The sequence below is a fragment of the Saccopteryx bilineata genome, chromosome 11 (assembly GCF_036850765.1).
Source record: "Saccopteryx bilineata isolate mSacBil1 chromosome 11, mSacBil1_pri_phased_curated, whole genome shotgun sequence".
NCBI classification, from domain to species: domain Eukaryota; kingdom Metazoa; phylum Chordata; class Mammalia; order Chiroptera; family Emballonuridae; genus Saccopteryx; species Saccopteryx bilineata.
Window position 1 is genome coordinate 42,554,105 of NC_089500.1, and position 15,580 is coordinate 42,569,684.

General features: G+C 41.5%; 1 protein-coding gene across 6 annotated transcripts in view; it reads left to right on the forward strand.

Annotated features, from left to right (window-relative positions):
- The window catches only part of ZNF521 (zinc finger protein 521), a 313,211-nt gene that overhangs the window by 133,259 nt on the left and 164,372 nt on the right, over positions 1 to 15,580 (forward strand). For all 6 annotated transcript variants that reach the window (XM_066246903.1, XM_066246898.1, XM_066246901.1 and 3 more), the window contains one exon: positions 6,330 to 9,682. In XM_066246903.1, coding sequence (XP_066103000.1) covers positions 6,770 to 9,682 — 2,913 coding nt within the window. In that variant the 5' untranslated portion in view covers positions 6,330 to 6,769. The remainder of the gene's footprint in view (positions 1 to 6,329; positions 9,683 to 15,580) is intronic.

Here is a 15,580-nt window from a genome sequence, read left to right on the forward strand (position 1 = left end):
TAAAGTTTATATTTCTCTTTTGAACACCCCATAAAGAATATTCGTTTTCAAGTAGTTAAGTTATATGACAAAGGAGTGAATTTAGTGTGGGGCTGCTGATTAAAGAAAAAAAAGAAGTATGATAGTTATTAACGTTGCAGCTTTTCTGAAACTGTTGACGTTTCTATTGAGAATGAAATGAAACAATTAGGTAATAATGCATAATGGTGTATTTAGAATGACCATATCCTTTATCAATTTAAACAACTACTTTCAAATATATTGTGTAATTTGATTAGATGATTTTAAATATGGTGATGTAAAATTGTTGCTGCGATGGCACTGAGTCAACGTGACAAATATCCCTGTTACCTGTGTCTGTTAAACACACATTCCATAATATTCTTCCCTTTGATTAGTGCCTAGCTTCTCTTAGCATTTATACACACCTGTGTATTTCCTTCAGGATTATCAGTTTATCTTAAGGTAGCTCAGGTAGAGAATGAAAAAGGTCTATGAATTCTGTTTAATATGGAAGTTCAGAACTGTTCTTATTGTAGAAATAATCATTTTAAGCCAATGCAGGAAATAACCTGGAAATTTGCTTTGGTCTTATCTTTGTTCCACATAAAAAAAAAATTACCTACTAAGTGAACTTATTTTGATGTTCAATGATGCAAGGTTGTATTGCCAATACTTTAAGGAGAGAAGAGATCATTTCAAAATTACATACTTGGCTTCAGAATTACATAGCAAAAATACTCGTTCCAAGGTTATCTGTCTGTAAAGACCCAAGATTACATCTTAGCATATGATAATTTAATACTTGGAACAGAGCATGGATTTATGGCCCATTAATTTTTAGATATCACCAGCCATTTATAATTTGTATTTCTGATGGCTGAATATCCAGCTGTGAATGCTTAAGGTGCTCTAGATTTTCATTGGGCCAGTCCTTAAAGCTTGTGTTTCCGTGGTTCCATTAAAGGAAAACAATGTTAAAATATGTTTACACTGTCTACACAGAAGCTTACATGTGAAAAGATAAATCCATGCAACGCATGTAAATCTTTTTGTTTACATATGCAGCTTTTCTTCCAGCAATGATAGGTGCCCTAGAAACATTCACTTATCTTTGTAACACCCCGGAGGGTAAGTAACAAGAATTAGTATCTTCATATTGTACGGGAAATACCTGGATAGGGGCAGATTAAATGACTTGGCTAGGTCACTCTCTCAGTCAGTTATGAAGCTGGGAATAAAACTCCAGACTCCTGACTGACTTTTGTTTCTCATTGTGAGTCATTGCACTCCTGAAAGCAGAGGTACCAGGCCCTCAGAATCTGGGCCTCTTTTCCTCACTTGAAAAGTAACCGCCGGTGTAAATCCTGTCCCTGTTAAGGAAATCTTGCTGTGTGACACTTGCACACACATGATGCTGAGTCCCCGAAGGGCAGTTTAGAGAGCACTGTGCCGTTCAATGAATGAGCTCAGGTAGCAAAAGGATATCAGTAAGCCAGCTTCTCGTGGCCCCAGTCTTATGAAGAACTAAAAGTATCGAAAGTTTCTATGACTTCAGAAATTCAGGTGATTTCTTTAACGTTTACAGTGACTCAGCACCTTGTCACTTTATTTTCTCCTGAGTAGTTTCAGATTGCCCGTATTGATGGATTGAATGCTCTAACAGCCTCTGCCCCCGCCCCCAAGAAGCTTGTACCTGCCTTACACTAACTAAGACGTAAGACGTGCGTAATGATACAAAATAGGCAATAGCATCGCCCCAAACCTTCTTGCACATCTCTTTCTCCTTCTATGATTTTTTTGGGGGAAGCTACTTGATAAGACTTGAATACCAAAGAAAGGCTGGGACCCTTGGCCATTCTTCTGCACCTGGCTGGCTGTAAACTACCAAGATAGGTCCCTATTTGGCTAGGGAGTAGCCCTTCCCGGTAAGTGCTTGTCTGTTCATCCCTAACAGCAGGGATAAAATTCACTTCCAGTCTTTGCTGTCCCCCACCCCCAGATTGGCACATGAGGGGCTGGCGGCTCACGTCACAAAGGGACTTTGTGCACCGGTGTCTGTCTTTCTTTTTTCTTTTTTCTTTTTTTTTTCTGTGAATTATTCTTCTGGTATGACTTCACTTTTCTGTTAGTGAGCACCTTTCCCTATAAATACGACCGAACAGGTGTTGCTGTGCCGCTAACTGAGTTTCCAGCTGTCCTCCTCCGACGCAGACCCGGCAAAATCTGTTGTTTCGTTCTCTCAGGCAGACGAAAGAACCCTCGAGCCTGAGATGGAGGTCTTCCTTGCAGGATATGGCAGCTTCGTTGCCAGAAGATGGTCGGGAAAGCCTGGCCAGCTAACAAAGACGGGCCTTCAGCGGCTGGGTGTAGTTCCAGTTCTGCATCCCCTTTGGCAGGAGCACAGAGGCTGCTGCAGCGTGGCCAGCCAGCGAAATGAGGAAATAAGGACCTCTTTTATTTACTCAGGCTGCTGAATCATGGGCATTCCTGTCTGCCTGGAGAAAAGTCAGGCGGCTCCACTTTCCACTGAAAGTCTCAGGAGTGTTGGAGACTTTCATCTCGGAGTGTTCACACACTTGTTTTAATGTGCTTTATGGAAATGGTGAAACTCAGCAAGTACAGTTTGCAGGAGAAAAACATCTGCACTAACTATGCACACACATTTGCATCTTTAAATAGACTTTCATGCCACGGAGCTGGGTTCCAAGCAAAGGGTTTTTTTTTGTTTTTGTTTTTGTAATTGGTTTGTTTATTTATTTATTTTTGTTGTTTTTTTACTAGCTGTAAGAGCTATAGTTCTCTGAGAGTCAGCTAGTGTGAAGTGGCTGATTCCAAAAATTAAAAGTTAACATGGGTATCTTAAGTACTTCACGTGGAAATGCAGAACACTTTGCCATAAGACAGACTTTCCTGTAAGTCGCACTTAGTGAGCGCCCAAAGAGGGGAGGGTTTTCAGATTGGTTCAGGAATCCTCTGTAGTTTCTTCCATATGAGAAAAAGAACTTGAATTTGTTGAAATTTCTATTAGCCGTTTAAACGGAGCTTGTGTTTTGACTGCTAAAAAGCTTGAGTTACTGAGGACGGATAGTTTTCAATGACTTCTGTAGACCTCAGAGAATGTTGGCAACACCAGCACCACCACAAAAGTCTTGGGAGAGCCTGATACCCTTAGAGCGGGGACCAACCCCACTGGGAATTTTGTCAGTGAGCTCCTTGTGTGTTCCTGGGAGAATAGGTCCATTTACAGTACTAGAAAATGAGTGGCTTTTTTTTTTTCTTTTTTCTTTTTACAATATAGATTTAAAAACAGAAATCAGCCTTTCATGACACCTTTATTTATTTTTCTAAAAATAACACTCCCTGCTCAAACTTTTCACTTCTGCTCAGTCTACTCCATCCCCCAGCCTGAGCCTTATGAATTCCCTAGATTTCCGTGAATTTCGGTTACAAAGGCACATCATCCAGTTACCAAGACACATCATAGGTGATTATCACTCTTTTCCCCCATCCAACCCCTCAAGACCAAGTAACAGGGGCAGGAGAGAGAAAATAAAAGGTTTTCAGCGCCCTTGAATCCTGGTTTGAGTAAAAACTTGATCCCAACCTCAGCTTACTTGACATGTAGTTGAAATTTACAAGCGTAAGTGAACAGTTATGTAATAGGTATAGTCAGGCATGGTGCACAGACAAGAGCCTGATTTAAGCATGGTGTCAGGGATAGCACACTATTTATAATGGTCTGTTGCTCTATAATTCTTCGTTCATTTTTATAATAACATATCATGCCTGCACACAAGCTTGCTAAATTTTGAGGTTCAGTAGCTATTTTCTAACTGTCTAGATGCATAACAAATTCTGATTCACTGTTTTCCTCAACTGTACAAATGAGATGTTGTGCTTGAAAATATTTTTAAGTGAGTGAGCAGGATAAAAGCGTAAACAATAAATGTGCAATGTGGTGGATTTATATCTAGAATGTTGAGCAAATTTAAATACAGCATCGTTTTGTTTTTTTTTCAATTAGAGGACATATAAAACTTTGGTTTGTTTTAGGGATACCAGTGTTAGGTGACTTACCATTTTTAAAGGGAATGCTAGAATAAGCAAGTTTTTTTTTTTTAATTTTTAAGTTGTTAAAATTGTTTTTCAATATGGTGGGTGGTGAGTTGAGTGAATATTCATAAATTCTCAATAATTTCCCTTTAAATTTAAATCATACCCACAATTATCAGACCCTCTCTTCTGCTCGAAACATGTTGGGTTATAGACTCATAAATGAGGCTGCTAAATCATGCGGTTTTCAACTTGTATTACGAAGCTTTGTTGCAGTGGGCAGGGATCCAGGAATAGTGTTTAGTTGTTTTCTCAGAGTTATATGGTTGCCATCTGGCATTGATAGGGAGATGGTGTTGTCATCAGTTTCTAGATGCAGGAAAGGAATGATCCTCATCTGTTTCCTGTGGATAAGCAAGAGGTTGATAATCTAGTAAAATCTTGTTACCTTAAAGAAAGCAGACATGGAATTTGTTTACATAATGCTCGCCAGTTTCTACTTTTATGTTGATAATATATAGCTTGCTAGTGAACTTTAGCTTTGAAGAATTTAAAAACTTATTTGATCACATTCTAATTGAATATTATTAGACTCTCCTAATAATATTCTAATACAATCACTGCTCTGCTCCATGGTCTTTGCTTGTCAGCATTACTGAAAAACCTTGCTCTCTTGGAGAGTGAAAGCTTTTACAATTTCTTCTGATCTTGAATGATAGATTGTTTTGAAAAGCAAAAAGGAAGTTTCGCAGCCTGTGTGAGGATATCTTATTTTCCGCGTGAATGTCAAGAAAGCAAAAGAAGTAAGCGTGCGCACTTGTTAAGAGCAGAGTTAGAGCCCCACCTAACAGAAGACACAGTCCTGGATAACTTGTTAGCGTTATATCTGGCTTTCAGTCTTGTTTGTCTTCTCTTTGTTACCCATAAATCTCTCAGCATTTACCATAATCATTTATCACTTTTCCTGTTTCCAGTTTTTCACAAGTTGCTTTGTCTCTGATCACCTCAAAGTGCAAGTCCTGTTTGGCTAAGGAAGTTCATGCTGCTGAAACTTTTGCAAAAGGAAGAAATGGTGGGCCACCTCTTGAACTTTCCAAACAAAATACACTATTACAATCTGGCCCTTGTGAAACTCATTTTTTCTTGATCCTGACTGATCCTAGCTACATGTAATATCTAGCAGTACCCTTCTAACATTTAATAATCCATTTTAGGGCCTGTGGTATTCGAATCTTTCAGTTATTGAAGAAATCCTGGTTCTCTTTTATTACACAAGACATAATTATTATTGTGTTTTCTGTCTTCTTTCATGTGCTTACTTTTTAATATTTTTTTGCAGAAAGCAATAAGGTCTGTATCAATATGAACCCCGTAAAAGATTTTAGTCTTCAGAATTTCCTTTTTATATAAAAACAAGCAAAATGCAGAGGGAATTTTTTATTAAATATTAGATGTCTGGGTTGACTGCATTAATTTAAAATCATTCCTATAATATTTTCTCTTCATTTGGTTCTTCAGATCTTCACATAATATGCAAATCATTTCAGAATGAATACAAAAGAAACATTAAATATATTAAAATCTGCATTTTAATAAAATTGTCAATGCATAATATATAACTTGCTTCTAAGGAAGAATGATAAAAAATAATAAAAGGGTAATTTAGACATAGCACTATTTAATATCTTTTTGTATTTTAAACCCAGTAAAAAGTAAATGTAGAATAAAAGCTTTGAGCTCAGAACTGAAAGTATTCCACTCAAATATTCTCTTCCATGTTTTTTTCTGGATGGTTCTAGATCAGAGGTCTCAAACCCAACTCAGCATGTGGGCCGCAGAGCAAGATCACAGCCGTTTGGCGGGCCGCACTAGGTCTACAAAAGGCAACGGCTACGCAACACTTTTCTCACTGCAGTTGAAAATAAAAAAAAAATCAGTACAACAAGCACAATCGTACATGCAGTTTACTCAGTGTCACAAAACGACCAGAAACTGTAGTTCGCATCACAACTGCTGTTAACTAAGCTAATATCTAGCTAGGATGCTAGAGAAATGAAAAATACAAGTAGGCCCCTAGGCTTACTTAATTTTATCCAAAATATTTTGAACTTCGTGGATTAGTCTGCGGGCCACACAAAATTGTTCGGCGGGCCGCGAGTTTGAGACCCCTGTTCTAGATGGTCCAACTGTGTGTACTTGTGGAAATGACCCCATAAATTGATTCTTGAATTCTGAACATGTAAAACAAAATGTTCCATCACTTTTCATTGCAGATGGAGTGGATGTTGAAGATGACCCCACCTGCTCTTGGCCAGCATCCTCACCTTCCAGCAAGGACCAGACTTCCCCTAGCCATGGAGAAGGCTGCGATTTCGGAGAGGAGGAAGGTGGCCCCGGACTCCCGTACCCCTGCCAATTCTGTGACAAGTCATTTAGCCGCCTCAGCTACCTAAAGCACCATGAGCAGAGTCACAGTGACAAACTGCCTTTCAAATGCACCTACTGCAGTAGGCTGTTCAAACACAAGCGGAGCCGGGATCGCCACATCAAACTCCACACGGGGGACAAGAAGTACCACTGCAGCGAATGCGACGCCGCATTCTCCCGAAGTGATCACTTGAAGATCCACTTAAAGACTCACACTTCCAACAAGCCATATAAATGTGCCATCTGTCGCCGCGGGTTCCTGTCCTCTAGTTCCTTACACGGACACATGCAGGTTCACGAGAGGAACAAGGACGGCTCCCAGTCCGGGTCCAGGATGGAGGACTGGAAGATGAAGGACACTCAGAAGTGCAGTCAGTGTGAGGAAGGCTTCGACTTCCCGGAAGACCTCCAGAAGCACATTGCGGAGTGCCACCCGGAATGCTCCCCCAACGAGGACCGGGCGGCCCTGCAGTGTGTCTACTGCCACGAGCTGTTTGTAGAGGAGACCTCCCTCCTGAACCACATGGAGCAGTTGCACGGCGGGGAGAAGAAGAACTCGTGCAGCATTTGTTCGGAGAGTTTTCACACGGTCGAGGAACTGTACAGCCACATGGATAGTCACCAGCAACCAGAGTCCTGCAATCATAGCAACAGCCCTTCCCTGGTCACCGTGGGCTACACCTCCGTGTCCAGCACCACTCCGGATTCCAACCTCTCGGTGGACAGCTCAACGATGGTGGAAGCTGCCCCGCCAATCCCAAAGAGTCGAGGGAGGAAGCGGGCCGCCCAGCAAACCCCTGACATGACCGTTGCCTCAAGTAAACAAGCAAAAGTTACCTACAGCTGTATTTACTGCAACAAGCAGTTATTTTCGAGTCTAGCAGTTCTGCAGATTCACCTGAAAACTATGCACTTAGATAAGCCAGAGCAGGCCCATATTTGTCAGTATTGCTTGGAGGTATTGCCTTCACTCTATAACCTAAATGAACATCTCAAGCAAGTGCACGAAACTCAGGACCCAGGTCTGATTGTTTCTGCCATGCCTGCCATAGTCTACCAGTGTAACTTCTGCTCTGAAGTTGTTAATGACCTCAACACTCTTCAGGAACACATCCGATGTTCTCACGGATTTGCTAACCCTGCAGCAAAGGATAGCAATGCATTCTTTTGTCCCCATTGCTACATGGGGTTTCTCACTGACTCTTCCCTCGAAGAGCATATAAGACAGGTCCATTGTGACCTCAGTGGCTCCCGATTTGGGTCTCCAGTGCTTGGGACTCCAAAAGAACCGGTAGTAGAAGTCTATTCTTGTTCGTATTGTACGAATTCTCCAATATTCAACAGCGTTCTTAAACTGAACAAACATATCAAAGAAAATCATAAAAACATTCCCTTGGCCCTGAATTATATTCACAATGGGAAGAAATCCAGGGCCTTGAGCCCCCTATCTCCTGTGGCTATAGAGCAGACCTCCCTGAAAATGATGCAGGCAGTGGGAGGTGCACCTGCCCGTCCGGCTGGAGAATACATCTGTAATCAATGCGGTGCTAAGTACACATCTCTGGACAGCTTTCAGACTCACCTAAAAACTCATCTCGACACTGTGCTTCCAAAACTGACCTGTCCTCAGTGCAACAAGGAATTCCCCAACCAAGAATCCTTGCTGAAGCACGTTACCATTCATTTCATGATCACCTCCACGTATTACATCTGTGAGAGCTGTGATAAGCAGTTCACATCGGTAGACGACCTTCAGAAACACCTGCTGGACATGCACACCTTTGTCTTCTTCCGCTGCACCCTCTGCCAAGAAGTTTTTGACTCAAAAGTCTCCATTCAGCTTCACTTGGCGGTGAAGCACAGTAACGAAAAGAAAGTCTACAGGTGCACCTCTTGCAACTGGGACTTCCGCAACGAGACTGACCTGCAGCTGCATGTGAAACACAACCACCTGGAAAACCAAGGGAAGGTGCACAAGTGCATTTTCTGCGGCGAGTCCTTTGGTACCGAGGTGGAGCTCCAGTGCCACATCACCACTCACAGTAAGAAGTACAACTGCAAGTTCTGCAGCAAAGCCTTCCACGCCATCATTTTGCTGGAGAAGCACTTGCGGGAAAAGCACTGTGTGTTTGAAACCAAGACTCCCAACTGTGGGACAAACGGGGCTTCCGAGCAAGTGCAGAAGGAGGAGGTGGAGCTGCAGACATTGCTGACCAACAGCCAAGAGTCCCACAACAGTCACGACGGGAGCGAAGAGGATGTGGACACCTCGGAGCCCATGTACGGCTGTGACATTTGCGGGGCAGCCTACACAATGGAAACGCTGCTGCAGAACCACCAGCTCCGAGACCACAACATCAGGCCCGGAGAGAGCGCCATCGTGAAGAAGAAAGCCGAGCTCATTAAAGGGAATTACAAGTGTAACGTGTGCTCTCGAACCTTCTTCTCGGAAAACGGTCTCCGTGAGCATATGCAGACGCATCTAGGCCCTGTCAAACACTACATGTGCCCTATCTGTGGAGAGCGGTTTCCCTCCCTCTTAACTCTGACCGAACACAAGGTCACGCATAGTAAGAGTCTCGACACGGGAAACTGCCGGATTTGCAAGATGCCGCTGCAGAGTGAAGAGGAGTTTTTAGAGCATTGCCAAATGCACCCTGACTTGAGGAACTCCCTGACAGGGTTCCGCTGTGTGGTCTGCATGCAGACAGTGACCTCCACCTTAGAACTCAAAATTCACGGGACATTCCACATGCAGAAGACAGGGAATGGGTCCGCCGTTCAGACCACAGGGCGTGGCCAGCACGTCCAGAAACTGTACAAGTGCGCATCTTGCCTCAAAGAGTTCCGTTCCAAACAAGATCTGGTGAAACTTGACATCAACGGCCTGCCCTACGGTCTGTGCGCGGGCTGTGTGAACCTCAGTAAGAGCGGGAGCCCAGGCATCAACCTCCCTCCCGGCACGAACAGACCCGGCATGGGCCAGAATGAGAGTCTGAGTGCCATGGAGGGGAAAGGCAAGGCGGGGGGACTGAAGACTCGCTGCTCGAGCTGCAACGTTAAGTTTGAGTCTGAAAGTGAACTCCAGAACCACATCCAAACAGTCCACCGGGAGCTTGTGCCAGATAGCAACAGCACCCAGTTGAAAACTCCGCAAGTCTCGCCAATGCCCAGAATCAGTCCCTCCCAGTCGGATGAGGTAACTGGCCTTTTTAATGTTTGCTATTTAACCTCCTCCAGAAGCTGTCCCCACTATATGTTTATACTTTCCTCAGCTTTCTTTATTGTCATGTGCCGAGGGATGCTTAGATTGAAATGCAGTGGGCCCCCCCCCGCCCCGCCCACCCGTAGCCATTAGCTAGCAATTACTTGCTTCTTGATAAGCAGCATTTTGGCTTGAATGGTGCAAAATAGGACTAATTCCAGTCTCCCTAGGATATTGTCTTCTCTATGACTGAAGAGACCAGTGCTCATGCCAACACCACTGAGATCTGGAATCTCAGCATAGCTTCGCCGCGAGTTGAAATCCCCAGCTATGACTTGTGTGTATGGCAGAGAGATAATGACATAAAAGTAAGATACTATGAGCCAGCATGCTGGCTTAGAGTAAATTAAAAAGTATATATATTTGTGGATAACAAATTAGTTAGGGGTGGCTTTCAATACTGTGTTGCCAACACTCACTGTTTTTTTTTTTTTTTTTTTCGTCTTCTGGGTAACAAGGAAAAAAAAATTTTCTCACAACATTATTTTTAAAACCCACCTACATTTCTGAAGCACCATGTGGCCAACCATTCTTTTTAAAAAAGGCACAACCCCTGCATCTTCACTCTCAATCTGGGTTTGAATTTCAAAATTAATGTGTTCTTTTTTTTTCTTAGTTTCAGAGTAATTTCATGTTTTCTTTGCTGCATTGAATACAGGAAACAAATTCACGTATAATGAACTGGTTTTAGAAGTCATCATTCCTTGAAGCTGAGTGGAGGATGGCTCGTTTTATTACAGTTTCTGTATGCGTTATCACCTGGTTTCTAATAGCTCTTTCCACTTCCCTACCTGTCTCTATCTGGAGATCCATCCAAATGAAAACCCCAGGGAGATCCATCTTCCTTCAGTGTGAGGTCACTGCATTTTCCTTATCTTTTCCCTGCACTCACCCCCTCCTGGAGTCCCCCCGCATCTCCCTGCAGATAGCCATCAGTCCTCTGCTAGGGGGGAGCTGAGAAGCCTAGTAATGCGGAGCCCGTCCTCCTGAAATGTGGCATCTGTGTGACAGGCGCAGCCCCAAACTTTGAAGCTGCTTTTCCTTCTCTCCTCAAGTCATTCTGCACCTTTTTCTCATTTAAATAAATGAAATCCTTTCAAACCGATGAGGACAGCTGGGAGAACATAGTTTTGATTGTGGTTCATGGCTCATGTGTTGGATCAAATAGTTTCCTTTGAAACAAATATTGGTAGTTATAATCATATGAAATGAATTATTTTTTTCCCCAAATGTTATTTCAAAAATGTTTAAACCTAGAGAAAAGTTACAGAAATAACAGAGTGAACATGCTGTGTGTGTGTTTGTGTATCCATATCACAGATTTACTAGATATGAATGTTTTGTCACATTTCTCTCTCTTCTTACAATATTTTCTTTAATAGGAGACACACGAAAAGAAAGTAAGTTGCAGGTATCATGACATCTCCTAAGATTAAAGACATTTTCCTATCTAACCACAATATCATTAGCCAAGGCAATTAGCTAAATAAGCTAAAGAAATTAAATAAATCCATACTGTCATCTATAAGAAGTTCATATTCAAACTCCCCCAGTTATCCCCCAAATGTTTTTGTTTTTAAAATGCTTTTGAACAAGAATTCTTAAAAAAAAACATTTATGTAGAAAAATCAATTCATTTTTAAATTTTTTTTTGCTATGCTTAACATGTAAAATTTTTATATTTATATTTAATTTTTTATTAATTTTAGAGAGGCAGGTAGAGAGAGAGAAGAAACATTGACTTGCTGTTCCACATATTTATGCATTCTTTGGTTGATTCTTGTTATGTGCCCTGACTGGGGATGGTACCCAAAACCTGGGCATATCAGGACAACGCTTAATCAACTGAGCTACCATGCCAGGGTGACTCATATTTAATTTAAATCATGTATAAAATTGATTTAATATGTATCTATTTGTGTGTGTATATGTGTGTGTGTGTGAGAGAGAGAGAAGGTGTGAAGTGTGATGATACGTGTGTATTTAAGATGAAACATGGCCCTGGACAGTTGGCTCAGTGGTAGAGCATCCACTGGGCCTGTGGATGTCCCGGGTTTGATTTTCAGTCAGAGCACAAAAAAGAAGCACCCATCTGCTTCTGCACACCTCCCCTTCTTGCTTCTCTTTCTCTCTCTCTACCCTTCCTGCAGCCAAGGCTCAATTGGAGCAAGTTTTCCCGGGGCGCTGAGGATGGCTCCATGGCCTCCTCCTCAGGCTCCAAGAAGAGTTCAGTTGAGCAATGCCCCAGATGGGTAGAACATCATGCGCTAGTGGGCTTTTTGGGTGGATTCTGGTCGGGGTGTATGCAGGAGCCTGTCTCTACTTCCTCTTCCCTCACTGAATAAAAAAAAGAAAAAAAAAAGAAAAGATCTTGTTTCTAGTCAATTGTTTATTGAAAGGCACATGCGTGTTGCTTCTCTTCTGCTACTTATGACTTATGTTTTCTGATATTTCCAAATCCTATATTTTAATAGCATTTGAGCTGAAATATATTTAAAATGGAGGAAGCATATGTATAGTCTTTAACACATTAATTTGGTTAGAGGGTAATGTATCTTTAAGAGATGTGTTGAGTTACTTCTAATTATACCTAAAATCTTGATGATAACTACATCCTTCTCTTATATAGAACAATATGTAAAATATTTTTAGAGTACTTTTTAATTTTAATTCTTACAATACTGTTTTTAAAGTACCTAGCTACTGAGGGTTAAAATTGACTGTTCATACAGAAAAGTACCCCCTTATTCAGCCTAATTAATAAGAGCTTATAGCAGTACCCTTAATCAGCCCCAAATATTAGGCTTCAGCTATACATATTTCCTTTGTGCATTAAAACATCAGTAATTTGTTCAACATTTTCATCATTGTTACCATTTTTTATTGTTTGTCATAAAATTTTATGTGCCAATTTTCTTTCTGATACTCTTTACAGTTCAAATGTATATAATAGAACACATTATTTGGACTTAACAGAGAATGTTATGTAAACAGATGTAAAGTTTTATAAAAGGAAGCCTAAAATAATGTCAGCAAGAAAAAACATACTTAGTAACAAATACTACTTTATTCACGTTCTTTATTAGTTCTAAGTTAAACTTCTGTGACCTCTCATTATGAGGATCATGTAAACTTTTCACCAGTGTAGGTAAAAGACAAGTTATTATGTTAAGTCTATGTCAAAAGACAGGTATGCTGTGTGGGAATAAATTTTATCACAAGAAAAAGTATGATGAGAATGTCTACAGACTTAGATGTCCTGGATAGAAATGGAAGGACTTACCAATGTAGGTGATATCTTCATCTCTTCCTCCTGAGGATTGAGAGACTTCAGAAGAGAAAAGAAGACCACAGGATATAATGAAACCTGAATACATAGATGTTGTCAAGAACAAGATTAGATTTTTCTGGACTATGATTTAGTTTCACATGAGGGTATTGGTAAACACTGGAATGCATCTTTCAAAGACTGAAAAGTATGTCATTTGGTCGAGACTAGATTACCTATTTAAAAAGGATTTAGATACAATCTAGGGAAAGGTAAGTACCAGGGGTCCCCAAACTTTTTACACAAGGTAAAACTTTTTACACAAGGCCAGTTCACTGTCCCTCAGACCGTTGGAGGGCCGGACTATAAAAAAACTATAAACAAATCCCTATGCACACTGCACATATCTTATTTTAAAGTAAAAAAACAAAACAGGAACAAATACAATATTTAAAATAAAGAACAAGTAAATTTAAATCAACAAACTGACCAGTATTTCAATGGGAACTATGGGCCTGCTTTTGGCTAATGAGATGGTCAATGTCCGGTTCCATATTTGTCACTGCTAGCCATAACAAGTGATATGACGCGCTTCTGGAGCCGTGATATGTGCGTCCCGCAGCACTGGAAGTAGTACTGTACGTGAGCGACACTGCCACATACTGTGCTCCTCTCACTGACCACCAATGAAAGAGGTGCCCCTTCCAGAAGTGCGGTGGGGGCCGGATAAATGGCCTCAGGGGCCACATGCAGCCCGCAGGCCGTAGTTTGGGGACCTTTGGTAAGTACTATATAAACTCATAGGATCCAAGAAATGGATGAAAGACAAGGCATGTGACATTTAAGGATCATAGTAGGTAATTATAAATTTGGAATTGAAGAAAGGATCTGAATCTGAACCTCCTTTTTTGCACAATGTTTTCTGAATTCATGAAAAATGTTTTCTTTGTAACCAAATCCTATGATTATTAATCTAAATTTGCTATGGAGAGTTATTTATTTCGATAAAATTTGGGAGGTGAACCTATTCATTTCCCTTTGCACCTCAAATGTTGAGTGTCTAATAAATTTGTACATAACCTCCTAATGATAATGTGAGGTAGAAAGAACATTGGCTGTCTAGCTTTTCCACACACAAAGCACCTCACAGAGTTTCTGACATTTACTATGTGTTGAATAAATGTTAGATCTTTTTCTGGAGTTCATTGACACTGGCCTGACTGTCTGGTCAGGTGCTACCCCATCTGGAATGTTGTCTTGTGATGATATTGGAAGCATGTGCCCCCTTTTGCTTCCATTTCTCCAGGACTTTCTGGTCAGGTTTCTCCGAGAAAACCTTTACTCGCGTTTTGTTCCTTTTCTCCCTCCCTCCCTCCCTCCCTCCCTCCCTCCCTCCCTCCCTCCCTCCCTTCTTCCTTCCTTCCTTCCTTCCTTCCTTCCTTCCTTCCTTCCTTCCTTCCTTTCTCTTTCTCTCTCTTTCTTTCTCTCTCTCTCTCTCTTTCTTTCTTTCCTTTTTTTTTTAAAAATAAAAACAATCTTACAGCATTTATTGTCATCTGGTAATAACAAGGATAATCAAATAAACAGGAAGAAACATCTAAGAGCCGTACTCCCAACAAAGGACACATGAAAGGCAAACTGCATTGCCATTCCAGTTTCTCTCTTCATTAGTCATTTCCAGTTGGAGACACTTTGGGGCAGAGTAATATCTCCTTTTAGCATGATCCAACCTAGCTATTTTCTTGACTTTGTTTTAGAACGAATCTCTTCTGTATCATCTAATACAAGGTTCATACACTCATCAAAACCAGTGACAGAGCCCTCTATCCTCGTAGTCACTTGCTCATAAAGCCACGCCTGAATCCAAGATCTAGTTTGCAAGTATCTGAAGATGAGGTTCTTTGTACCAATGGTTAAAGAAAAAACAGACAACATAGCATACACTCTGTCCCCTGAAACTGAATTTGTTTTCAGCATGCGAGGTCTGGAGCCTACTCCACGAAGACTCCAACTAGGCACTCAAGGGGGTTCCCTAAATACTGAGGAATCTCCTCTTATTCTCTTGTTCTCATGGAGTTTCCTTTGGCGCCATCTTACTCCTCCCCAAGACTGATACTTCCTGTTGGCGCTCAGTACTTAATTAAGGTTGTCCCCCCTCTGCTCGCCACCACCCTTCCTGCATTCCCCTGGTACGGTCTGCTCACATTTCAGTTCACAGCATCCCCACCAGTCCACTGAAGTTGCTCTCGCAAGGGTTACCGATGATCTCCAGGCTGCTTGATGCATGCACAGTGCCACAGAATCAGACCTAGCAGGGACAGTGGAGATCATCTGATGAAGCTGCCTATTTTTCCCGACAACCAAACAGGCCCAGAGAAATTAAGATCTGTTTACACAGCTAGAAAGTGGTAGACAAGAAGCTCTAAGGATTTGGGTCTCGGACTCCAGGTTCCAACTTTTCATGATTCCAGTGGCCACGTCCTCTAGCTGAAATCTCACCTCCATCCTTTTGATGAAATACCGTTATTGTTGTCATACACTCTCTTGTCACTCCCTCCCTTCAC